Here is a 27,188-nt window from a genome sequence, read left to right as displayed (position 1 = left end):
TAATTGTCTATTTTGACATGTTCTATTTGATATGCTAAGTGATGCATCTACAATGGTAGCATATCTCTATGTTAAGTCTAAGTATGTTAAGACTATAGTCCCATAGAGAGGGTGTGGTATGATCACACCTAGTGACCATAATCCGGAATCGAACTCGATTACACCACCAGACTCAAAAGACTTACACGAATTGCTTCACAATTTTATACAGCTATTGGACATGTTTATTTATACATCTAAAAATGTGTTCATACTATGAAAGAACATGCCTATATGCAAGGAATCTACAATAGTTCCATGGGGACAATTGTTCTTTGAATCTTAGGGCCAAGACATGCCAAGGTAAATTTTTGCTTCCACAAGTTGATGTAGTGAAGTCTTATAACATGTGGATGGTTTACTCAACCACTCTTAACTTATGTGTGACTGAGAAGTTTTGGGAGTTCGCAACTAGATGGTGGTAGTTTATGAACTAGATTGAGTTCAAAAGACATGGCACTCATCTATTGGTACGTATTGAGTTGTCTCTCTCCTCAAGTCTTTTCTCTCTCTCTCTCTCTTTCTCTTGCTCATACAATTGAGCTAACCTTAGGTGGGGTCTAGACTCTAGCACGGAACCCAATCAAACTTCTTTATATTCTAAAAACTTTAGTTCCCGTCCAAACTCAGCCTAATACCCATGCTAGAGTTAGGGAAGACACAGACGTGAGACTCGTGCCTGGGCTCCATGAAGTACGCGAAAGAGGGAAAACACAGAAGAGTATCAATATCAGAACCGTGCTCCCGCTCCATCATAGCAGGGGGTTTGATATCGGTGGACAAATGGAACTGCACAAGCAAGGCCTACTTCTTGTCTCACATGCACTCCGATCACACCAAGGGCCTGTCCAATCAATGGTGCCGCGGGCCCCTCTTCTGCTCCTCTGTCACGGCCTCTCTCCTGCTCGCCAAATTTCCTGCATTGGATCGGTCCCTCATTCACGTCCTCCCCATTGGAGCTCCCTCTCTGCTGCCCCTCTCCGCCTCACAGGTTCTCGAGGTCACCGCCATTGATGCCGATCATTGCCCTGGTGAGAGTCTCTATTTGTTGCAGAGTAGGGATAATGCTTATGAGGTAATACATGAATGTATCGGAGCTAATGGGATAATACAAAATTTCAGTAATAGATCAATGTATTGAAGCTTTTACAAAGAGAAAACTGTAAAGAATGGGAACGTCCCCTTACCAAGAGTTCCTTCTTATCAGGGATTCAAAACACTGTCAGTTTAGGATATTATTAATGAGGTAACAGATGAATCTATTGGAGCTAATGGGATGCTATCTGCTACAGAGTTCATCCTTATCAGGGAATAACAAGGCTTTTAGAATAGTAGTAATGAGGTAATAGATGAATGCATTGGAGCTAATGGGATATATAAAATTTCAGTGATAAATGAATGTATTGAGTCTGATAGGATGCTGTAAAATTTCGGCCTTATAGATGTCACAATTCAGAAGAATGGAACATATATGCAGAATGGACAAGTAAAGTCCAACACATTTGGCATGCATCAGTATTTTACATAAGTGGATGGCATCCAAGGACCCAAGCATATGCTTCTATTGCTGTGTATTTTCTTAATTAAGCTCATTGGAATTAGTAAAATGATTTTCCTGCCCAATCGGCATACAAACTGTACACCCTATGCTTTGGTGTATTTCATGTTCATGGTTATCCATGGTGATCATACTACATATGTCTGGCACAATGCCGTGGTTGCAGGAGTTTGTTTTATGCATGAACACAGAAGTCAGACAGATACACATTCAGGAATGCATGAAGTGAGATATAGGTAAAAATGCACATGCTCCAGTGCTTTGCTATATTGGTAGCTACAACATCTGTTTGTTTGGATAAGAGTACACATACTACAATACTAGCCAATGGTCTGATTGTTTACTAACTGGTGGGGTTACAGGTTCCATAATGTTTGTCTTTCGTGGAGAATTTGGTTGTATTGTTCACACGGGTGATTTTCGATGGGAAATTGGAGGAGTCTGCAGCAGCAATTTGGAAAACAGGAAGCAACAGTTAGCTGTGTGTATTGGTGGGTCTCGTGTGAACAGGCTTTTCTTGGACAATACATTTTGCAACAGCCGTTTCTCTTTTCCTCCTCGACATGTTGCGGCACAGCAGGTTTGGTGTTTCAGTTCATGAAAGATACCTCTATATAAAGTTAACACACACACACACACACACACACACACACGTGTGCATACATGCACATGCATGCAAGGATGCAAGTTAATGCATGAATGAGGTTGAGAGGGAGAGGAGAATGAGCAGAGGAGAGAGAAAGAGAGGAAGAAGAAGAGATAGAAAGACTAGAAGAGGAGAGAGAAAGACAGGAAAGAGGGAAGAAAGAGGAAGGAAGCCATGAAGCTGAAGAAGAATGTGAAGAGTCAGTTCTTGATTATATGTGGGATGCGCTAAATTGGGTCTATTACACCTTTTGTACCTTGGCCAACGTGATTGGGTATCTAACCCCTAGTTCTCATATATCCCACTCATTACATTCCATTCGTGACCCTGAAAGTTTTTTCCCTAAAAAATAGAAGACCGCTAGAGAAACTTGTCAGAGTGGCTAGGGAGTGGGATGCAAAGTACTACTGTGATCCACATTACAATGAGAAGATTGAGTAAAGACTATGGACAACATGCTGTTTACCATAGGCTTGTTGAGGTAAATCTGTCATAACTTTTAATGAGCTACTCCAAATGGGACGTGCTGCATGTAAAATGTAGCTTATGATGAGCACTTTCAGCTCATGTAGGAAGTGCATGGCTGTAATAAATGTAGGTATAAAACTGTTCTAAAACACTGTGCAGTTTGTAAACAGTTTGGGGTCAAAAGGAGGCATATCCATCTAGTTCTCAGCCTGTTGGGCCTCTTGAAGGTGAGGAAACTCTTCAACGATAGTGGTTGGACGCCAAGAGGCTTTTTCCAAGGATAGGCCTTGCCATTTGATGAGGTATTCCTTGATGGATTGAGATCTCAAGTGTGTATATCGCTGCCTAATGATTGCCTCAGAGATATACTAGATGACGTTTTTTTCATCTATGGGAGATAGCTCTTCCACATAGTCCATTGAGGAGCCAATGAAGAGCTTCAGTTGGTTAACATAAAACACATTGTGAATCTTGGTAGTGGAGGGAAGCTCTAATTGGTAAGCCAAGTCACCAACTCTTGAGGATCCAGTAGGGGCTATATAAATGATGGGCGAGCTTGTTACTGGAGCTCTCCTTGAGAGTGGAGTAATGAGACTTAGGCACTTTTAAGAGAATTATCTCTTCCTTTTGGAATTTCAAATGTTTTATTTTATCCTTAGAATAAAGCTTCATATGATCTTGTGCCTTTGAAAGATTCACTTTGCTTTGTTGAAGTAGGCCTTGCATGTGCTCGAGCTTCTCTTTACTCTTGGAGTCGATCTTGTCATTGAATAGTGTTAGCAATCCAAACAGCTTGTGTGTGTGGGCATGGCTAGGTTATTTAGACATTTTACTATGGTTATTATGATGCTTATTTGGGGCATTTTATGCTGGTCGACTAGCATTAAATGTTGGTTGACTAGTCCCTATTTTGACATTATTTTCTTCTTTATATACTCGGCTTCCTCCTCATTCACTTATATCATCACCTATAGGTTCTATGGAGAGAGGGAGTTGGTGCCAGTGCTTTGGAGCCATAGATTCATTGTTGTATGCATCATTCTCATGTTTGGTATATGGATTCCATTTTTCGAGCACATCTTTGAGGTCTCTTCCTTTGCAGCATTTTTTTGTTTTCTTTCTCGTATGTCTTGTGTTCATTAGTTTATTTTAGTACTTGTCTATGCTTCCATTGCTACATCACTTCTGACATGGTATCAGATTGTAGGATCCAAGTTTTTGTTGCGATTTTTTTGCTAATTACATGTCTTTCTTTCCCTTGTCAGTCATACTTGCATTTTTTAGACCAACAACTTGCATTTTCAACTTGCACCTAGATTTCAGCTTGTATCGTCAGTTTTCTGCATTAAATGCTCTATCAGCCCTATGAAATTTTCCTTTTCTACCCCTAACTGTGGTTGAGCGGTTGTATAGGCCGTTTTTGCTGTTTCTAGCAGTTTTTGATTGGTTTTTCTTCATTTTGTAGTAGTTGGCCTTCGTTTCTGATTAGGTTTTTGGTTTCATTGTATGTGGATTCTCATTTTGTGAAGTCTTTGTTGTCGGTTTGGCTGTGTTCCCTCTTGTATTCTCTCTTTTCTCTATCTTCTCTTATTCTCTTCTCTAGATGGCTCCTCTGTGCATTTCTATAAATGATAACTTGCATGGGCTTGACTATCTTGTTGGAAGTGTTGTGATGAAAGCTTGGTTTGTACTGAAGTGGATTTGGTACATTGTATGTGGAGCTATTCCTTGGCCTTAGTGTCATTTTTCTCTTCCTGAAGATTTTGATGAGGACAACCATGAGAAACCTGTGCTTACATGGGGATTCAGACGATGTACGTGTATATTCTACACTACTTCGTTGTATTTCTAAAGAAGTTCTATTGGTGGTTACCTCCTATCAAACATCACTAGAAGTATGATTGAAGCTTCAAATGTTATATAAGGCATCTTTTCCCATTAGTGCTGTGATCCTTTATGGATAGCTTGAGCAGATGAATTTTCAGCCGAAGGACATCATTTAGTCATTTCTGATCCATGTTACATAGGTACAGGATTAGCTTTGATTATATGACTGGCTTTGATACATATGATCTACCCTTCCAAAGGGACATCTAGTGGGAACGATACTCTACAAGCTTTCCCCAAAGTTTAATGGAGTTGCCAATGCCTTGTGGGCGTAGACCTCATCTACACTTGTGAGCTTAATACAAATGTCCTTGATGTTGCTTGAGCACGAGACATTTTTGTGTTTACAAGGGAGGCTCTCATTTCATTATGGAGGTTCGAGTGAGATCTTTATAGCTTCAGAGAGGGGTGATAGGAAGAAAAAGTCCAAGGCCCATTGTTATCACTATGGTAAAAAGGGCCACTCAAGGAAGGATTGCAAGGAGTTAGTAGCCTCACAGAAGGAGAAGGTGAAGAAGAAGAAGCGGGACGTGGACTCTTCCGACGAGTCATCCTCTCCCTCATACTTCGACTCTGATCCTTCGGCCAAAGGGAAGTCCAAGGTGTAGCTAGGATTTACTTATTCGGGCCGAGGGAAGGGCTTGATTGCCCCTTCCTCTGTCGCTTTCTAGTCTAGGTAATGTGGTTATCCCTCACAACTCTCTAGTGCCAGAGGAAGTATGAAAGGGCAGTAAGATGGGGCAACCAAGCCTTATCTATACAGGTACATCTATACAGGTATACAAGTGCATAGGTTCCAAAGTGGGATGTTCTTGACTCATCGATTGAAGTTTGGTAGATTCAAATCTTGGAGCTGGGATTGACTTTCAAGTTGACGATGGGCTATTTCTTTGACAAAGCGGGATTGGCTCCTAGTTTGAGCTCACATGAGGGGGACATTTTGGTGGTCTTGGCTAAAGGCGGGGAATCCTTGGTCATATATGTTTAGAGGCATTTTTGACAGGATGGTCTTGTGTGCTATTGCAAGACATTATTGATTGACACATAGATCTGTTATGACTCTTCTCTATTTTTAGGAGCTGGTACGATCGACATCGACATCAGGTTCTCTTTGAGATGCCTTGGTGGTGGCTTGATTACCCATTGCGTGGGTATCCATGGTTCTACTTTGGTGGTTCTTTGTTGTATGGCCTATGATTAGCCTTTATTATCGTATCATTGTATTAGATCACCCATGATTTGAGAGGGGGTGTCAGTAGTCTGGATAGCTCATGTGTGAGTCTCATGGCTAGGGTATTTAGGTATTTTTTAATGGTTATTATATGATGCTTATTTGGGGCATTTTACGTTGGCCGACCAACATTAAATGTTGACCAACCTATCCCTATTTTGGTATTATTCTTTTCTTTATATAACCCAACCCCCTCCTCATTCAGTTATGTCATCACCTATAGGTTCCGTGGAGAGAGGGAGCCGGTGCCAGTGCCTTGGAGCTAGAGACTCATTGTTGTATGTGTCATTCTCATGTTGGTATATGGATTTTATTTCCCGAGCATATCTCTGAATTCTCTTTCTTTGTAATGTTTTTTTGCTTTCTCTCTTTTGTCTTGTTTTGAGTAGTTTATTTCAGCACTTGTCTATGCTTTCATTGTTGCACCACTTCTGTCAAAGAGGACTATAGGGAGGGGAACCTTATACTCGTATAGTGCCTTAAAAGGAGAAACCCCAATGCTAGAGGGGGCGGAGTTGTTATATGTAGATTTAGCCAAGTGGAGCCATGTATCTCAATTGTGTTGTATATCATGGCAAAAGTGTCGTAGGTAGATCTCAAGCCATTTATTTTCCCTTCTGGTCTAACGATTAGTGTGTTGGTGGTATGTGGTGGATGGAGCAAGCTTGGTGCCCATAGATGTGAAAATTGCTTGTCAAAAGTTGCTCATAAACTTGGCATCCCGATCATGCACTGTGACTTGTGGTAATCCATGTAACTTAAATATATGCTTCATAAGTGGATAGTCTTAGTGAGGTAGTCAACTATCACATATATACTGTTCTATCCTTGGTGACGGGGAGGCCCGTAATGAAATCCATAGTGAGATGTGTCCATTTCCCTTCAGGAATAAGCAAGGGCTTTAAGAGACCAATGGGTCTAAGTGTGCTGTCCTTATTTTGTTGACATGGAACACAATTGGCCACAAAATCCTTGACAATGCCTCCATAGGTCCTTCCAGTGAAAGCTCTTGGCAATCTGATCATATATCTTGAAAACACCCAAATGACCAGCACTGGGGCAAGAATGCATCTCTTCTATGATCTTCCATGTGAAGGGAGTAGTGTGGGAGATGAAAATCTTGCCATGGGACCAAATAAGGCTATTTTAGAGTTGATATTGGGAGTTTTCATCCATAATTCCATGTTGTAATTTCTGAAATATGTGGCTGAAGTCCTCATTCAGCAAATAGGCCTTTTGAAGCTCCTCAATCTAGTCACTATGTAACTCTGAAATAGAAGACACTTTGCATACCCACACTTGTGATAGTGAATCATCCACTAAGTTATCTTTGCTCCTTGTGTGGGAGATGTCAAAATCATAGTTTTGTAAGGTTGTCACCTATCGCCTTTGCTTAGGAGTTAAGGTAGACTAAGTCAGGAAGTATTGGAGGACTCAATGGTTGCCCTTCACTTGAAACCGGTTGCCACACAGGTAATGCTGCCATTTTTTAATAGCATGAAGGATGGCCAACATCTCTTGGTCATAATTATTCATTTGCATCTTCTTTTCATCAAGCTTACGGCTCTCAAAAGCAATCACACCATGCTCTTGTAGCAAGATAGCACCAATACCTTGGCCACTAACATTACACTGAATAGTAAACTCTTTTGAGAAGTTAGGGCATATGAGGATGGGGATTAAAGTAAGAATTTCCTACAATTGGTTAAAGCTGCGATCAGCAATAGCATCCCAAAAGAATAAGACCTTCTTTAACCGATCAATCAAAGGGGCTACAATGGTGGCATAATGCTTGATGAAGCGTCTATAAAATGAGGAGAGACCAAGGAAACCATGTAATGAGGTAGTGCTAGATGGTGTGGGCTAGTCCTTAACACAATGCGTCTTTTTAGGATCAGTCTGTATGCCATTTGCACTAATAATGTGCCCTAAGTACTACACTAATGTTTGCATGAAGATGCACTTACTTTCCTTGGCAAATAGCCTATGCTCTCTCAAGATATCAAACACTCTTCTAACATGTGCCAAGTGCTCCTCTTGTAATTTGTTGTAAATGAGAATGTTATCGAAGAATGAGCACAAAATTGAACAAGAAGGGATGTAAGATTTTATTCATGAGGGTATGAAATGTGGCAGGGGCATTAGCCAATCCAAAAGGCATTGCTAGAAAATGATAAAGCCCACGATTAGTCTTGAAAGCCATTTTGATCTCATCACCCTTTCGCATGCGTATCTGACAGTAGTGACAACATAGATCAATCTTAGTGAAATACCATGTCCCTTTTAATCCATCCAACAAGTCATCAATCTGAGGGATAGGATACTGGTTCTTGACTATAATCTTATTTAAATCCCTGTAGTCAATGCATATGTGAAAAGAGCTATCTTTCTTCTTGACTAGCAGGATTGGAGATGCATAAGGAGAGGAACTCGATTTAATAAACCCCATCTCAAGTAATTCTCTGACTTACTTTGCAACTTCTTCATGTTTACACTTGGAGAGTCTGTAAGGTGGCTTGTTCACTGGCTTAGAATGGGGCTTTAGTTTGAGTGGGTGGTCCACTAGTCTCTTAGGGGGAAGGGTTGTAGGCATTTGGATTAAATCATCATTAGATACTTAGAGGGCTGAGCTGAATTTTTCGTATTCAAGTGCAAGATAAAGGTCTGTGAGCATTTCTTAAACTCTCTTTGAGTTGCTTTGCTATAATTAGCTGAAAATCAGCATTATCACTAACTCCCTCTAAGCGGATGGGCTGTCCATGCATCATATGTTGGGAATAAAGGCTCACTGTGCCTTTTATAGTGTTCAGGTGTGAACTCCCCTTTACACTCTTGTACTTTATATATATTATCAAAACCTAAAAAGTGGTACACTCGTCTTTGTACTGAACACCAACTATGTTGTGCTCACTCTCCTCTCTATTGCTCTCTCCTCTCTTTGTGTGTGTTATTTGACACGTTCATTGTCAGCTCACTTATTCCAACTCCGTTAGGCTCCATTAAACTAGTATCAGAGCACAAGGAGTGCACACTTCTCGAAGTTGGACAAGCATAGGCTAGTCAGGCGACCTCAAGTGAGAGGTGTTAGCATCTGTAGTCAGTGTTCAGCAGGTGGAGGTCAAAGTCAATAGTCAACTACCTTATGGAGGTAGTCGAACCGGCGGGTACGGCTTCGGCAGTTGAGAGGCGTAGCAAGCAAGTAACCATGCGGCACGTGACGAGCAGGCGACGTGCGATGTGCGACAGGTCAGCGTAGGCGACGGGGGTTGTGGAAAGCTCTGATGGGACGGGCTGCGACGGGCGTCTCGATGGGACAGGTTGCGACGTGTTGAAACTGAAGCGACAGGTCACTCGTGACCAGACTAGCCATGGGTCACGAATCGGCGATCAAATCTCTATAATTTATTTTAATATTTCAAATTTGTTCCCCTCCCACAACTGGGTGTTCACGTACACATGCACAGTGTGAAGCTTGACCTGAAAAATTGGGGCTTTTCCTAGATTTGGGGACTTTGATGCAGAATTGGATAATTTGACTTAGAAATTGCAAAATCGGTGCACATTTGTCCGGGAAAATTTGGGGCTTTTCAAATTTTAGTGAAATTTTTTCAATTTCACTAAAATTTGTGTACATCGGATCCGAGAAAATTGGGGATTCTGCAGAATTTCATCAATTTGTGTAAGAATTGCCTAGTATATGTACTTGGGTACATGTATTGATGCAATCTGGATGGATTTCCTCTTAAAATTTGGGGCTTTTGATCAAAGTTGTCAAAGTTGTGCCCGAGAATGCCTTCAGAGTAGAAATTGCGGTGAAATTTTGGGGATTTCACATGTAACTGGTGACTTGGTTTCTCAACGTGTCAGTAATTACTTAAGGAGTGTCAGAAGAACGGATCTAGAGCATGGCTATGGTGGCTTGAAGTGATGGAGTGAACTCATGAAGACAGAGTTGAAGATAGAATGTTACACAAATGAATTAGGTTCCAAGATTGAGACTTGGACTCATAATAAACACAGTCTTGTGTGACTTAGACTCCCAATTGAAAGGACAAAAGTACCATTATATTGCATTACTCATCTTTCAAGTACAATGCTTTATAGTAGTTGGGTTGTTTCACTCTCCACATTGTGCATATGGGATTCAATACATCTCTTTCTAGAGCATACATCATTTGTTACTTCTTAATACCCCCTCTCAAATGATGAGATCCTACACTTGTTGGCTTTTGCGCCCCCCCCCCCCCCCCCCCCCCCCCCCCCTACATGATAACATGGCCCGGGAGACTAGCTCATAGAAAGCCTAGTCAAGTTAAAGCTTGAAACTTTACATCTTTGGTAAGGGTTTTGTTTCACAAAGCAAATTCACTAAGGAAAACAAAATCAACTATGGAAAAACGTAAGATCCACTATGGGAAAGATAATTTCTTCAAAACAATTTGTAAGAGTTGTTATTGATGGCGGAAGGATCTTCTTCTTCTTCTTCTCTTTCATTCATGAAGTGATTTTGGTGGTTATTATTTTGCATTTGTTGTGCTCTTTTACGGTGGAAACATTTATTGGCGATATGGTTAGTCTTACCACAATAATGACTTGTTATCCGATCTTTGTTGTCGGTGTTGAATCTTGGACCTCTTCCTTTGGGTCTAGCAGCTCCTTTGGTGTATAAGAGATTTTCCGTAGATGATGGGACACCATCTTTTGCATTCTTGTTTTTCTATTTATTCTCTTCATCAAGAAGAGAGTGCTCAATATCTTTAAGTGAGAGACTTGGAACATTACTTAGGGTGGACACAAGATTCTCATATGGATCCTTATTTACACTTGCAAGCAGTACGACTATTGCTTCATCTTCATCAATATTTTTCTTAAGAGTTGCAAGCTGGGTTTTTAGACTCTTGAACTTGTTAATGTGTATGGTCATGGAAGCATTGTCTTTTATATCTAGTTTATAAAACTACACGAGCAATTTTATCTTTGAATTCTTTGCTTGGGTACCAAATATCCTGTCAAGTTCCTTCCAAGCAGTTCTAGCATCTTTGATGCCAGATATATGATGTAGCACATCATTACTTAGTCCCCAAGCAATGATGCCTAGAGCCTTATTGTTCATCTTTTTCCACTCCTTTGTCTTGAGCTGGTCTTCTTCAACAAGCGCGTCTTCATCATCTTTCTTCTTGCTATTTGCATCATCCTCAAACAGGTCTCAGAAGTCCTTTCGCATAAGGTGGTACATGGTCTTCTTCTTCTAGGCATGAAAGCCTTCTCCATTGAACTTGGCTATTTGCTCAAGTTCAGACATTTTGAAGGAGGTCTTACCACGAGTGTACTCGGGAAGTGTCTATCCTTTTATAATGATATTGAAGCTTACAAGAGATTTAATTAATTGGGCATTCCACATTAAAAATCTTCATGTTTGTCATTGCAAGAACTGAAGTAAAACCAATAAATGAATTGTTCTTGGATATATCAAGAAACATAGGTGCCAAGAAGCACTAGGTTAATATCAAGAGATACTAGCTTGATTTCAGCCTTGATGTTGCTTGATTTCAGGTGGTCTTTTTGATCTTCAAGTGGATTGCTTGAATTTAGGTGGGTTGCTCAAGATCTTATTCTTGAAGGTTTATACTTGCTGGAGACTTTAGATCTGAGAGAATGAGGCTTTAGTTGACTAAAACAGTAGGAAAAACGAAGTGGAAAGGAACTTGAAGAGTACTTGGCTATGGTAGATTAGGGTTTCAAAACAGGGGTCTGATTTTTTGGTTGGGGCAACTTGTACAGTGGATCATTTGAGAAACCCTTTTAGTGGAAGAGAGCTTAGGTATAGGGCTTTCAATGCCCTGTGGTCGTGGGCAGCATCGCGTTGTGCAGATTGAGAATTGACAATACGAATAGAATTCGACGTAGTTTGGATGATGACTTTGAATTTGAGTAATGCTGGGCTATGTGGTAAGCAATGTCAAGCTTTGAGGTGACAAACAGGAGCTCCAAGTGTAGGGAGAGAAGTCTCTTGAAGGAAGCTTGTCAAGTTCTTGCCTGGTTGAAGAGATTTAAGAGCTCAAAGTAGGGCAGGTGCAGTTTGGCTATGGCAGCCATGAAAGGTGGAATGAAGGTAGAGGTGAAAATGAAGTCACAAGCTAGCATTGAGCTGGATTGAAGTTAAGATAGCTTGAGAGAGTAGAGAGGAAAGCTAGATTGAGTTGGGCCATGCTCAACTGAGCTTTGATACCATGTCAGAAGAATGGATCTAGAGCATGGTTATGGTGGCTTGAAGAGATAGAGTGAAATCATGAAGATAGAATGTCACACAAGTGAATTAGGCTCCAAGATTGAGACTTGGACTCATAAACACAGTCTTGTGTAGTTGGACAATGACTCAGACTCTCAACTGAAAGGACAAAAGTACCATCATATTGCATTACTCATCTTGCAAGTACAATGCTTTATAGTAGTTGGGTTGTTCCACTCTCCTCACTGTGCATATGGGATTTAATACATCTCTTTCTAGAGCATACATCATTTGTCATTTCTCAACAAGGAGAGCAGTAAAAGACATCCTTTCAACTCTGAAAATCTATTTGCAGATCTGAAATTTCTGCAGTCTTGGGATTTTTTCACTATAGGTTGGTACCTTTATGTACTGTAGTTACTTGTGTCACATTTGGGCTTATCTTTGGTGATTGGTTAGTCAATTTGGGACTGCAAATTATGGCTGGAAACAGTGGGTAGCATAATCTTTTGCACATTAAGAAGCTTGAGGGTGCACGTAATTTTGCAATTTGACAAAAACAATGCTACAATGTCTTGGTGCAGAAGAAACATGTAAAGCCCATCAAAACAAAGGGAATCAAACCAGTAGACTTGGAACAAGACGAGTGGGGTGACTTGAACAAGCTTGCTTGCTCTACCATTGAGCTCTTAGTGTCAGAAAACCTACTCTTTACCATTGAGAAGTTGAATTCAACATACGCAATGTGGCAAAGGCTCGAAGAATTATACGCTTAGAAAAGTGCAGCTAGCAAGGTTTATTGGCTGAAAAAATTAATGCACTTTCGCATGAAAGAAGGTACAACCGTGTTTGTACATTTGAATGAGTTTAACTCAATTTTCAGTCAGCTGATTGCTTTGGATTTCCATATTGTTGAAGAATTCAAGGCTATCTTCTTGCTATGTACTTTGCCTGAAAGTTGGGATACTTTCAAGACAACTTTGAGTAATTCGAATGCTCAGCTGTTATACTTTGATGTGGAGAGTTCTTTGCGGATGGAAGAACTCAATAGGCAGAATAACTTAGCAAACAAGTCTTCTAATGCATTACACACTAGAGGCAGTTTTCAGCACAAGGGCAGTTTTGAAAATAGAGCACACAACAAATCTCATGGAAAAAATGTGGAGTGCCATCATTGTGGCATAAAAGGGCACTATAAATGGGATTGTTTTCAATTGAAGAAAGAGAAGGGCAAAAACAAAAACACTGAAGCCAACAAGGCTGAAAACAAGGACAACCAGCTTGCAAAGAAGAGCAATGTGAAAATAGAAGAGGTTAATATAGTTACTCATCATACTGACAATGATGGTGATGTACTTCTTCTTTGAGTGCACATGCTTTGATTGCAAATTTTGAGAATGATATGCACACTTGGATACTTGATTTAGGTGCGTTCTTTCATGTCACACCACATCATGAGTGGTTCTATGACTACAATGGTGGTGTACGTATTGTTGTTCACTTAGGGGATAACTATGCATGTAAAATTGTAGGCATTGGCAGTGTGAAACTAGAATTTCAGCATGGCTTTGTGTTTTGCATAATGTGAGACATGTATCTCAGCTCAAGAAGAGCTTGATAAGCGTAAGGCAGCTAGATAATGAAGGCTATCATACCACCTTTGGAGATAGCAAATGGAAAATCTGTAAGGGCTCTCATATGGTTGCAAAGGGGTCCAAAAGTGATACCTTGTATCCTTTGCATGTATCTAGTGTGTGTGACCATGTAGTTGCCATAATTGAGCAGCGAAGTGTTTCTTTGCGGCATAGCCGGTTGGGACATATGAGTCAATTTTGAATGAAAGTGCTCTCTTGTTTGGGTTATTTTGAACAGTGCAATCATTGTATTTATGGTAAACATACTCAAACGTCATAAAAAAAATCTCTCTCTAAAGTCTTCACCCGCAGAGTTGGTACATTCAGATGTATGTCAAATGTCAGGATTATCTTTAGGAGGGAAGAAGTATTTCATTACCTTTGTTAATGATGCCACATGCAAAGTGTAGGTTTATCCAATCTGTTGCAAAGACGAGGCCTTGGATAAATTTAAAAAATTCTTGGCACTTGCTGAAAATCAGACCAGCAAGACATTAAAATGCCTTCGCTTTGACAATGATGGGGAATATGTGTCCAAAGCCTTTCAAGACTTTTGTGATAGCAAAGGGATTAAAAGGGAGCTTACTGCTCCTCATAATCCGCCCCAAAATGGTGTTGCAGAGGGTATGAACAGGACCATTCAAGACAAGGTCCGTACAATGTTGTCACATGCTGCTTTACGCCATGGATTTTGGGCAGAGGCTGTTATGACAGTTGTACACTTGATTAATCGGTCACTAAACAGGTCTTTGGGCGGGGGAGTCCCTCAAGAAGAGTGGTCGGGCAAGCCACCTTCATATGCTCACTTGAGAGTGTTTGGCTACGAGACATTTGTGCACATTTGCAAGGAAGAATGCAACAAACTTGAGCTAAAGTCATGTAAATGTATTTTCCTAGGATATGGTGATGAAGGTGAGATGGGGTATCGATTATGGGATCCTTAGAAAAGAAAAGTAATACGTAGCAATGATGTCATCTTTCGGGAAGATCTCATGCACAAACAGCCTGAAAGTATAGTGAAGGTTTCAAGGGTTGTATTTTGGGAGGATGTACCAATAGGACAACAAAGAATGCCCGTTAGACAGCAGCAAATACTTGCTGTAAATGTCCTTGAAAATGCAGGGAATGATGCTGAAAATGATCAGTAGGATCTTGCCCATGATGTTTCACAAATTCAGCAAGAACATGTGCCTTTGAAACAACTTGAACCAGCTGTATAGCATGCTGAACCTGCAGAATAGCAAGCTGTTAATGCAGATTTGCAGGCTGAACAACCAGCAAATCTTGACCACTGGATCCGTAGGTCGACCAGAGTGCAAAAACAACCAGATAGATTTGTTCCTGGTGTAAACTATGTGGTTGATTATGTTATGTTAACAGATTGTGGTGAACCGTCATGCTTCCAGGAAGCAATGGACAGACAAGATAGTAAGAAATGACACAAAGCAATGCTATCAGAGACGGAATCCCTCATGAAGAATGACACTTGGGATTTGGTACATTTGCCAAAAGGACAAAAAGTGCTACCTTGCAAATGGGTTTATAAAATGAAAGTCACTTCTGGTTCTTTGCCAAAGTACAAAGCATGCATGGTTGCGAAAGGGTACAAGCAAGAATATGGAATTGATTTTGATGAAATCTTTTCTCATGTAGTCAAAATGACTACTTTGTGAACCATCTTGGGCTTGGTTGCAACTGAAGACATGAAACTCATACAGATGGATGCAAGAACCGCCTTTTTACATGGTAATCTGCACGAGGAGATCTATATGCAGCATCATGAAGGTTTTGTTGCAAAGGGAAAAGATCACATGGTATGTAAACTCCACAAGAGTTTGTATGGGATGAAGCAAGCACAACGAGAATGGTATCACAAATTTGATACATTCATGCAATCTGAGGGATTTCATCGTTCTCAAGTTGATCATTGCTTATGCATCAAGAAGACAGCAGATGGCAACCTTATTCTCTCGGTTTTGTATGTGGATGACATGCTGATTGCAGGCAAAAATGTTCATGCCTTGGACTCCTTGAAGCAGAGTTTACACAATAGCTTTGATATGAAAGATCTTGGTGAGGCCAATCACATTCTTGGCATGTGTATACTTAGAGACAGATCAAAGGGTCTTCTTTATTTGTCACAGTAGGAGTATGTTACGAAAGTTGTGCAACATTTCAATATGGAAGGGGGGAAAGCCATTAGTGTACCATTGCCTCCATATGTGAAACTTAGTACAGATGAGAACCCTACATCAGATGATGGAAAGGTTGAAATGGCTAAGATACCCTATGCCTCAGCTGTTGGTAGCTTGATGTGTGCTATGGTTGCTACACGTCTTGACATCGCATTTTCGGTGGGAGTGGTTAGCAGATGCATGGTATATCCTGGCAAAAAGCATTGGGATGTAGTGAAGGGTATCATGAGATTTGTGTATCTGTTTTGGTAAGCAAAAGTCATCTGTTGTCGGGTTCACGGATGTAGACTATGTTGGCCATCCTGATTGTAGGAAGTCTACTTCAGGATATGTGTTCACGTTCACAGGAGGAGCACTCTCTTGGATATCTAGGTTGCAAAAGTGTTGCATTGTCTACTATAGAGGCATAATATGTGGCTGCTATTGAGGCATGCAAAAAGGCTTTATGGCTTTCACGTCTGGTGAGAGACCTTGGTATTACAGAGATTCCTATCCTCCATTGTGATAGTTAGAGTGCTATCATGCTAGCACGGAATCCTGTCTTTCACGCAAAGAAAAAGCACATATAGGTGAAGTATCACTTTATCAGAGATGTACTTGACAGCAAAAGCATTGAGCTTATCAAGGTACATACAGTTGATAATCCTGTAGATCTTCTCACGAAGGGTCTTCTGGCTGAGCGGTTTGCTCATTGCCGCGCCAGATGATGGGGGTTGGATAGTATATGTCTTTTAGCTTTGTACATACATAGACTTAGTTGATTCTTTCCTTTATCTTTGAGCACGTTGCCTTTAGGTGGGAGGTTGTTGGGAATAAAGGCTTACTGTGCCTTTTACAATGTTCGGGTGCGTACTCACCCTTACACTCTTGTACTTTATATATATTATTAAAACCTAAAAAGTGGTATACTCGTCTTTGTACTAAACACCAAGTGTGTCGTGCTCACTCCTCTCTAGTGTTCTCTCTTCTGTGTATGTGTTATCCGACACGTTCACTCTCAGCTCACTTATTCCAGTCCGTCAAGCTCTATCATCATAAACTCCATGTAGAGTTGATAGAAGTCCATAGCAATTTTACCCAAGTGTTTTAGCCAGTCACGACTCAAGACAACATCAATGGGGTCCATGTCTAATGCAATGAAATCAACTGATGTCAGATAATTTTCAGCCAAGTATAGAGGAACCTTAGAGCATACATGTGTGTTGATTTTTTCTTCACCATTTGCTACTTCAACTTTTAGGGAATATTGTAATTCCATAGGGGTGCATTTCAACTTGTCAATGGTTGATTTATTGACAAAAGTGTGTGTACTACCACTATCCACAAGGATAAATACATCTTTTCCATTAATGCTTCCTTGAATGCACAGAGTGTTGGGGCTTCTAGAGCAAGTCCATGCGCCCGTGGATATAGAGCAAAGGGAAGTGGCAGTCGGGTGGGGTGTAATGGGGGTAATCAAACCAAGATCATGGGATGGACAGCCACTTGGGTCAAAGGGAAAACCATCCTCCTGATCATAGGAGTGCTCTTGGTTGAAGTCCTTTGCAAACTCCTCATTTTCAGCATGTAATTCCTCCTCATCATTGTTCCAATCTTCAATGACATACATGCTATGAACTTTGACCTTTGCTGTCTTGTAGAGGCATTTTGAGGCATGGTTTGTTGTGTATTTATCACTGCATTTAAAACATAGGCATTTTTCTTTCCACTCCACAACAACATCTAGGGAGATGAGTTTTTGACCACTTGGACCATTCATGGCTGATGTAGTACGGAGTCTATTTTCAATATATTTACCCTCACCATTAGAGCCAAGTGCTATCTCAAAAGTGCCTTGTTTTCTTTCAGCATGAAAGGGGGGCTAGTAGGTTTTTTGGGGCTGCTACTAGGCATGGGGTGCCTCTAAAAACCACCCTGTAGGGGCTTGATCTCAATGGGATGTGGGGTTGTCCAAAACCTTACTGAAAATTCTTATTTTTACGATACTTCATTGCATATCTTTCAGCCAATTCAATTGCATCGAATAAGTTGGACTCTTGGTATTCTATAGGTTTCGGTACTCGTCTTTGATATCAGCCTTTCCCCTTGTTGTACCTTCCTCTATGCATTGTGTGATTTCATCATCTTTGTACTAGGGCGCTTGTGTAAAGAAATACCCTAACACAGAAACATAAACAGAAACCGTATGACAAAGCACAGACTGATAAAAAAACACAGTTAGGGTTAGGGTAACTCAGAGACAATGAACACAGTGAATGAATGAAGTGATATGACTATTGAATATACGATGTTCATGCATCAAACACACTATGCAGTGAATGAATACTGTATCTGTATCTCGAGCTCTTGTATCTCAAGGATCAAGGCAGGGGTAATGAGCTGGAGAGTGTGTTGTACTCTGAACGGATCCCGAATCGCAGCAAGGCGGCAAATGCAGCAGTGAGAAGTTGGATCTGATGCAGACAACAGTGAGGAGAGAGAAAGACTAAAAACGTAGACAAGACAGCTTGCAGGAGAGAGAAAGACTAAAAACGTAGGCAGCGGGTGAGAGAAAGATTACAAACGTAGGTAGGACAGCCTGCAGGAGAGAGAAATACTAAAAACGTAGGCAACAGGTGAGAGACTAAAAACGCAGGCAAGACAGCCTGCAGGAGAGAGAAAGACTAAAAGCGTAGGCAACAGGATTGTGATGACGTGGCAGGCTGTACGACAACACGTCTGCACAGGAATAGTAGTCGCGTGATTGGAATTAGCTTCAAATTGCGTGAAGAGGGTTGGAAATTAGGCGCCAACTGATGGAGACAGCAATGGACAGCTTCCGCTGAGATGTCCTCCACGAACGGGGTGTGGGCAGTAAGTTGAAACACCTGAAATTTGCAAAAACGAGATTGAAAAAGAGTGGAGGGCTGGCTGCCTATTTATAGAAAATTAGGGTTCTAGATCCTCTTCCACTTAACTCTCTCGATCCGCTCCCCATTTTAGGGTTTTGGCTAAAATAAGCCTAAAATAAGCATGTTTTGGGGCTCTTTAAGTGCTAAGTGCATTTCTTAGGACAATACCCCCTCTCAGGCCCAAATAAACAAGTCCATTGTTGTCTCCATCTGTCTTTGTAGGACTTGGTAGGCCCTTAGGCAGCTGACGAGCACCCTTGGTCCGATGCCACGGCATCTCTGGGGTGATCACTTGGGCTCCCTTGGTAAGATAACCATCGCCTCTATAGTCTTGGTAGGCCATTGGGCAGTCGATGTGCACCCTTTGTCCGATACCTTGGTTGCTTTGGGGTGGGACGTCTTAGGGTAAATCAAAGTTTTGTATGGCCTACTTCTCTAGCTCTATTTTGGGCCTAAGAGGGGGTGTTGTGCTAAGAAATGCACTTAGTTACTTAAACAACCCCAAAACATGCTTATTTTAGGCTTATTTAGCCAAAACCCTAAAATGGGGAGCGGTTCGAGAGAGTTAAGTGGGAGAGGATCTAGAACCCTAATTTTTTATAAATAAGCAGCCAGCCCTCCACTCTTGTTCAATCTCGCTTTTGTAGATTTCAGGTGTTTCAGCTTGCTCCCCACACCCGTTCGTGGAGGACATCTCAGTCGAAGCTGTCCATTGCTGTCTCCATTAGTTGGCGCTTGATTTCCAGTTCTCTTCACGTAGTTTGGAGTTGATTCCAGCTAGGCGACTGTGGTTCTTGTGTAGACCTGTTGCCGTACAGCCTGCCACGTCATTATAGTCCTGCTGCCTGCGTTTTTAGTCTCTCTCTCTCCTGCAAGTTGCCCTACCTACGTTTTTAATATTTCTCTCACCTGTTGCCTACGTTTTTAGTCTTTCTCACTTGCAGGTTGTCTTGCCTGCGTTTTTAGTCTCTCTCCTACAAACTGTCCTGTCTACGTTTTTAGTATTTCTCTCTCCTACAAGCTGTTATGCTTGTGTTTTTAGTCTTTCTCTCTCTTCACTGCTGTCTGTATAAAATCTAGCTTCTCACTGCTGCATTTGCTGGTGTTCGACGTCCGAAGGCTGCTTTGTTGTGATTCGGATCCATTTAGAGTACGACACACTCTCTAGCTCATTATCCCTGCCCTGATCCTTGAGATACAGGAGTTCGAGGTACAATATTCATTCACTGCAGTGTGTTTGCTGCATGAGCATCGTATATTCTCTAAAACAGAAACATAAACAGAAACCGTATGACAAAGCACAGACTGATAAAATAACACAATTAGGGTTAGGGTAACTCAGAGACAATGAACACAGTGAATGGATGAAGTGATATGACTATTGAATATACGATGCTCATGCAACAAACACACTATGCAATGAATGAATATAGTACCTCGAACTCTTCTATTTCAAGGATTAGGGCAATGGTAATGAGTTGGAGACTGTGCATACTTCGAACAGATCCTGAATCGCAGCAAGGCAGCCTCTGGATGTCGAACACCAGCAAACGCAGCAGTGAGAAGTTGGATCTGATGCAGACAGCAGCGAGGAGAGAGAAAGACTAAAAACGTAGGCATGAAAGCTTGCAGGAAAGAGAGACTAAAATCGTAGGCAGGACAGCCTGCAGGAGAGAGAAAGACTAAAAACGGTCAGCAGGTTAGAGAAAGACTAAAAACGCAGGCAGGATAGTGTGCAAGAGAGAGAAAGACTAAAAACGCAGCAGTAAGACTGTGATGACGTGGTAGGCTGTACGGCAGCAGGTTTGCACAGGAACAACAGTCGCCTGACTGGAATCAGCTCCAAACTACGTGAAGAGGGCTGGAAATCAGGCGCCAACTGATGGAGACACCAATGGAGAGCTTCAGCTGAGATGTCCTTTGCGAACGGGGTGTGGGCAGCAAGTTGAAACACTTGAAATCTGCAAAAACGAGATTAGACAAGAGTGGAGGGCTGGTTGCCTATTTATAGAAAATTAGGGTTCTAGATCCTCACCCACTTAACTCTCTCGATCCGCTCTCCATTTTAGGGTTTTGACTGAAATAAGCCTAAAATAAGCATGTTTTGGGGCTCTTTAAGTGGCTAAGTGCATTTCTTAGCACAATAGCTTGGGCAAGTGAACAATTTCTCCACAAGGGATACTATCCAAGTAGTACTTGGTACATAAGTCTTCTTCAGCGTGTAGCATACTATGCATCCCATTGTGCAGAGTATCACTTGACGGATCCTAAGTTGTTTCCACTGGTGGACTACACTGCCATCCTTCTTTACATGGTACTTCGTCGCCTTTCCCTCGTCATCGATATTCTCGAGTAGTTGGGTATGCTTGTTGTAAACGCCCCGAACAACGTAGTATGCTTAACAATTATGATATTTGCTTGTTTTCGAGATTTAATATAAAAGAGAATGAACACTTAAAGTTGAAAATGAAAATTACTCACAAAATTACAGCCATGAAAATGTAAAAGTAATGGAGACAAGATTGGGGGTTGAAGATGGGCAACCCCCCCCGAAGGAATGTATTTCTGCTCAACCCAAGTCCCTTAGGGAAGAGCTCAGTTACAATCAACCTGAGAGTGAGAAGAAGTAATTCTCACTCTCACAAGATCATGCAAAGATGTACAAACACACATGCATTATCTATTATGCAATGATAAGAATTGATTTCTTTACAGTATGAGAGAAGAAAAAAGGGAATTCAGCCTTTCTCCATCGTTGATCAGCAGTACATGGATAGAGCTTGCTTCTTGTAGCTAAAATGGAAGAAAGAGCTCAAGAAGGAGGTGCTGTAATGAATTTACAAGCTTGCTGTCTTGTAAAACAACAGTGATAGAAGAGGGAATATGGAGGAATTTGATAATGGAGAAGTGGGGGATGATGATGGGGATGGATGGGGCCAGTTTCTGGCTATCTGTGGGTGCTGTACATGAGTTTACAGCAAAGAAAATGATGTTGAATGAAGAAAAACGAGCTCTTATTTATAGGAGAGGGGAGAGCTAGTACAAAAGGGGAAAGTGGAGTAGCACAAGACAAGTGTCCAGCCACATGTCATGAGATGTGACAAGTGGTGGGACACTTGGAAACTTGTGTGACAAGTGTCTTGACACTTGTCTCTTCTCTATGGCCTTCCTTTTTGGGTTGAATACTGTCAAGAATAGAAACAACCAAATTTAGTAAGCACAGTCAGAGTACAGAACTTACTATTTTTAGAATGACATCCCTATTTTTTAGGACTAGCATTTTTAGGCTAATTCGAGGCTCCTAAAATTTAGGGACCTCCTAAAATTTAGGGATCTCCTAGAATTTAGGGACCCCCCCAATATGGGTATCATATGAAAGCTTTTTCCGTGTACATCGCAAAAATGGTATCCGAATCTTCATGTGACTTTCCTATGCAAAGAAATGTGCATTTCAAGCTTTCAGTCCACACATGCACATTATACAAGCATTTCATGATCATGCCATCTTGTTGATTGTAACTGTTTGTTCTGGTGGATCTAGCCCACACTTCAAGGCATCAATCCTTTCTGTGTGCGAGTCTAACCCTGATATGCGTGAGTTCTAGTCACAGGCGCCCAATCGGGTCATATAGGTGGAAGTGTGAACTATCTTTTCTCTAACCCACCGCGTGGGTCCACCATAACCTATGACCACTCATCAGTGGCCAGCTCCAATGCACTTTTCTTTATATCTAATTAGTGCAAAGGAAATAAATTTAATAAATCATTATATAGACAAATTAATGAAAAAGGATACAAATTCTGTTTCTATAGAGTTGTGACACTTGTATTGGTTTGTGATGTGTTTGGGGTACCATTCCTACTCTCGTCTTTTGGGTCACTGTTACTTAGTTGGCCACTGCTTCTAAAATTAACTTTCTAGCCAAAAAAAAGAAAAAAAAAAGGGTTCAATGTGATTCCATCCATCTCCATCTTTGTAGGGCTTGGTAGACCATTGGGCAGTCGACGAGCACCCTTTGTCTGGTGCCCTTTTCTCTCTGGGGTGATTACTTGGACTCCCTTGGTAAGATAACGATCGCCTTTGTAGTCTTGGTAGGCCGTTGGGAAAGTGATGTGTACCGTTTGTTTGATGCCTTGGCTGCTTTGGGGTGGGACACCTTGGGGTAAACATTGTCAACCTTTTCTTTTGGGCTTAGTTTTGGGCTTGAGAGGGGGCGTTGAGCTAAAATATGGTTTACAACTGATTAGTATTTTTAAAGTCCCAAAACATGCTTAATTAATGAAAAATATAAATTTGATGTGCTATTCGAGAGAGTTTCAATGGTCCCCCAATTTTGGGGCACACCTCAATACCTATAAATAGATGGGCTTCCCACCATTCAATCTTATGCCTTTGTGCAGGTTTCTCACTCTATCTGTAATTTGTGGATAACGAAGATCCCCCCTTCAAAGGAAGTAGGAACTCCATTAGACCCACAGCTCTCATTAGGACTAGGGGTCGGTGTGGAAGAACTCTTGTGGGAGGAGTTGGGCATGGCGAGGGAAAGCGCAATGTCTTGTTGGGGGCTTTATGCTCGTTATGGATGGAGGCTATGGGTGTGGGGGACAAGTCGTAGGGGTTTGGGAGGGTGCATGTGCGGATGTCAAGAGAGGAGCAGAGTGATGTGGAGTCAGGGGTGGGGGTCGCGATGAGGGTGTGAGAGGCTTGTCACTCGCTATGGGTGGAGGCTAAGGGTGTGGGGGACAAGTCATAGGGGTTTGGGAGGGTGGATGTGCGGATGTAGAGAGAGGAGTAGAGTGATGTGGAGTTAGGGGGTGGGTGTGGGGGGTCTCTCAGGTGGGGGGTACTAGCATGACCACCTACCCTTGGTTGAGGGTGTTGTGGTTGTGTGGCTTGCTGAGGCCTCAACTGCCTCTTGCCCTTGTGTTGGACCACCCTCTTGAAACCATCTTCCTCTGCTTGTGTGGCTGCCGGCTGCAAGCTTGCATGGCCTTGGCCCCGAAGTGTGTATTCGGAAGCCTAGTGCCCAAAACCATGGTAGCAAAGGTATTGACTGGGCCGCCAATTGTGAAGCTGAGCTCTAGATGGAGTGTCCTATGACCTGTCCAAATATTAGTCTCCTCTAGGCTCTAGCTCCTTTGTTGTAGTGCAAATGGAATGGAGCTGTGCCTAGGTGACGGTGACACTCAAGGTGTTCGATTGGGGGGCATCCATAGAGTGCTCTGGCGTCGAACTAGAGATTTCCATTGCAATAAACCTTGGACAGCCGAAGGCCAGGGAGGTTGGGAGGAGGTGGCTTGGAGTGATGGGAAGGACAAGCTGGGAGGGGGCAGGTGAGACAGGCTGGGGGATGTGTTTGAAAACAGTGCATGTGGACAGGCAGGGGACAGCAGCCAACAGGTGCAACAAGGGGCGAGGGGCACTTGTTGCAGGTGAGGGTGAGAGCAATGATAGGAGAGGTAGGCGTGGTGGCATAGAGGGAAGATGGCTGGGTACAGACCTGCATGCACCTTGAGAGCAGGCGGGGGTAGGTGTGAAGCAGGTGGCAGGTGAGGAGCAGGGCGGGACCAGTGTGAGCAGTGGGTGGAGGGGAGGAATGTTGCCAGGGACTGCGACAGCAGATGGTGGGGGAGGTGGCATGGAGATGCAGGAAGGGGGCTGGTGGGACAGGCTGGGGGATACATTTGGATACAGCACCTGTGGACAGGCAGGAGACAGCAGCCAACAGGTGCAACGAGGGGGGAGGGGCACTCCATACCGGGGAGTGTGAGGCCAATGGCAGGAGACCCAGGCGGGGGTGGTGCAGAGGGAGGGCGGCTGGGTACAGATCTGCATGCACCCTGACTCCTGAGAGCAGGCGGGGTAGGCTTGAAGCAGGTGGCAGCTGAGGAGCGGGGCGGGACTAGTGTGAGCAGTGGGCAGAGGGAAGAAATGGTGCCAGGTACAGCACAAGAGCAGATGGTGGGGGGAGCAGAGTAGCCAGTGTGTCAGGATGAAAGGGGGTGGGGGGTGTGCTAGCAGCATGTGGTCAGGGTTACAGTTTGCAGTCCTCTGAATCTCCTATTTTGAGTACCTTCATAGGCCCATATGTTAATATTCATCCTATGTTGCATCGTGAAATCAATTAACTTGATAAAGTGGAAGTATGAAATTTATCAGATCAGTTTCTCAATGAATGTTTCAGTTTTTATTGGTGTCTTTGAGGAGTGGCATTAACCACTTCATGAAAAATGGTGCAGGTGGTTGATATAATTACCAGTCACAGCCACCATGATATACTCATAGGTATTGACATGTTGGGCAAGGAGGAGCTTCTTGTGTTCCTTGCAGAAACTTTGAAAACAAAGGTGCATTATTAGCTTTTTACTCACAAGGTCTGAGCTCTGCAATTGTTTCAATTGGGTTAATTTGTTCAGGTCGAAGTTCTTGGCTAATTACATTAATTTTCACATTCTTATTTGGCAGATCTGGATCTGGCCTGAACGTCTGCAAATAGTAAAGCTTCTTGGGCTCCCAGATATCTTCACTACGGACACTACTGCAACCAGAATTCGAGCCGTTCCACGGCCCAGTATCTCACTTGAAACACTTCAAATGCTTAATGAGTTATATCCAACAGTTGCAGTAATTCCTACTGGACTATGGTGTCTTTGTAAGGCTTGCCTATCGAGCTGTTGTTCAGGTAAGCAAAGAAGTTGCTGTCCCACAGAGCGAGATGTATCACAGAAAGCAGGACTGGGGCTTGGCTTTTCAGACTTTGCACAATCACAGCCTACAGGGCATGCTCATTTGAGTCCAGGAAAGTCGAATGATGGATCTGTTTGCAATGCAGAAAAGAACCTTTTTTATGTGTCTTACTCACTCCATAGTTGTTTGTTGGAGCTGAAAGCCTTTGTCGATTTTATAAAGCCTGTACATGTGGTTGGCAATTCAAGCTCTTCTTTTTGCAACATCAATCCTTGTCAGTATTTTCAAAGTCTCGGCCATACAAAGGAAGAGAGTTCAAACCGCATGTCAGATATTGGAGAAACTAGTACTCTATTGAGGAGCATACATAGTAGACACAACTTTAACCTTTCAAGTGAAGGTTTGAGGCCTGAAGCACAATCTCAGATATTTAAAAAGGGAATCAAGAACAGTCTGAGAAAGTTGGCAAGCATACGTTCGAAACTGGCCTGGTCCACTTTAAGGAAGAGGAGGGGTGGTGGAGCATCTTTGGTATGATCCCTCCATGTGTGACACGGTGGGTACTATATTGCATTGAACATACCAGTCTTGCTTGATTGCCTATTCACATTGTGTGAAAGTTTGGTGGCTCAAGATGACACATTTCGTATATATTTGCAGTCAGCTCATAAATCCATATGGGTATCTCTCTTTGATTCTGACTCCTACAATGACATCAAACGTTTTCACCCCATAATTTTTCATACTGAACAGAGGTTCTTTTTGAGCAAAAGTGAGGTTACCACATGTTTGGTCTGTATTCCTATGTTTTGAGTGATAATTGGGCCTTGCCTTCCCTCCTGCCACACACACAAAACACATGCACAAACACAGAGCCCTCTGTAAAAGAAAGGGTGTGTGACCTATTAGACCACTCTAGTGATTGCACTAGGAAACTGCAATAGTTCCATGGGACAGTTGGAAGCCTTTTGCATTTTTGTAGAGACCTTTACTTCTTGGGACCTTGTATTATATATAGCCAACTTACCAGAGTGAAGAAGGCAATCTTTCAGTCTTTTAGATTATGACAGTCTACATACTGATTATAGACATGAATGTCAGGAGGGACGTGGGTCAAGGGGAGTAGCCATTGTGTACAAATAGTAAGTCCAGCAGATGACTCTATGCACTCAGACAAGGATGCTACATATATATCGATCATAGTCCAGGGACATTCACAGTGCAGTGTTCTACTTTGCCCCATCCTACTCTAGATATGCTACCATAGGAGAGAAGTTGTGATACATTCTCCTCTATGCTTTATGAAGTTTTCTGGGCATGGGAGATGAACCTTTTTCAGAACAGTGCAATCTATGCACAACCAGTCAACAGGCTTCACTGTTTGACACATCAAAGACCATATAGGAGGAGTTGCACAGAAGAGGTGGGCCTTATTACGACCTGACAGGATGTCAAATAGTAATGTATTGGAGACATCTCTTGGACCCACAACATGAGTGTGCAACCTTACCATTTTTAATAGCATTGGCACTTTGGCCATCATCCACATGATACATGTGCTTTCTCAGTTGGACATGGTGCTGGTGCGGTTGACTATTCATGGGTTCTCTCCTTACGGCCTTCCATCTCAAGAGTCATGGTATTAATTCAGCCCATTGAGCTTGGAAAAACTATGCCTATTTGGCCCTATCTCTGAGATGCATGTGCCACCAAACTAGTAGT

The 27,188-nt window shown here is 42.2% G+C and overlaps 1 protein-coding gene across 2 annotated transcripts; it reads left to right on the top strand.

Annotated features, from left to right (window-relative positions):
• The first annotated feature begins 657 nt into the window (after positions 1 to 657).
• Positions 658 to 26,217, top strand: LOC148032374 (DNA repair metallo-beta-lactamase family protein). 2 transcript variants are annotated; one of them, XM_087683027.1, is made up of 4 exons: positions 658 to 1,070; positions 1,960 to 2,177; positions 25,019 to 25,126; positions 25,245 to 26,217. In XM_087683027.1, the coding sequence occupies exons 1-4, from the start codon at positions 728 to 730 to the stop codon at positions 26,001 to 26,003; spliced, it is 1,428 nt and encodes a 475-aa protein (XP_087539153.1). In that variant the 5' UTR covers positions 658 to 727; the 3' UTR covers positions 26,004 to 26,217. The 2 variants fall into 2 exon arrangements, with proteins under 2 accessions (XP_087539153.1, XP_087539154.1); XM_087683028.1 differs by lacking the exon at positions 658 to 1,070 and adding an exon at positions 1,138 to 1,833.
• Positions 26,218 to 27,188: the final 971 nt, after the last annotated feature.

The sequence above is a fragment of the Lygodium microphyllum genome, chromosome 8 (genome assembly GCF_053477565.2).
Source record: "Lygodium microphyllum isolate KBCC chromosome 8, Lygodium_microphyllum_v1.1.10, whole genome shotgun sequence".
Classification (NCBI taxonomy): Eukaryota; Viridiplantae; Streptophyta; class Polypodiopsida; order Schizaeales; family Lygodiaceae; genus Lygodium; species Lygodium microphyllum.
The sequence above is the reverse complement of the archived record's forward strand: the minus strand, read 5'-3'. Positions and strand labels throughout refer to the sequence as shown.

Coding starts and splice junctions, on each gene's coding strand:
- LOC148032374 (XM_087683027.1), top strand. CDS start 728: ATGAAGTACGCGAAAGAGGGAAAACACAGAAGAGTATCAATATCAGAA. Junction 2,178..25,018: donor GACATGTTGCGGCACAGCAG/GTTTGGTGTTTC, acceptor AAAATGGTGCAG/GTGGTTGATATAATTACCAG. Junction 25,127..25,244: donor CAGAAACTTTGAAAACAAAG/GTGCATTATTAG, acceptor CTTATTTGGCAG/ATCTGGATCTGGCCTGAACG.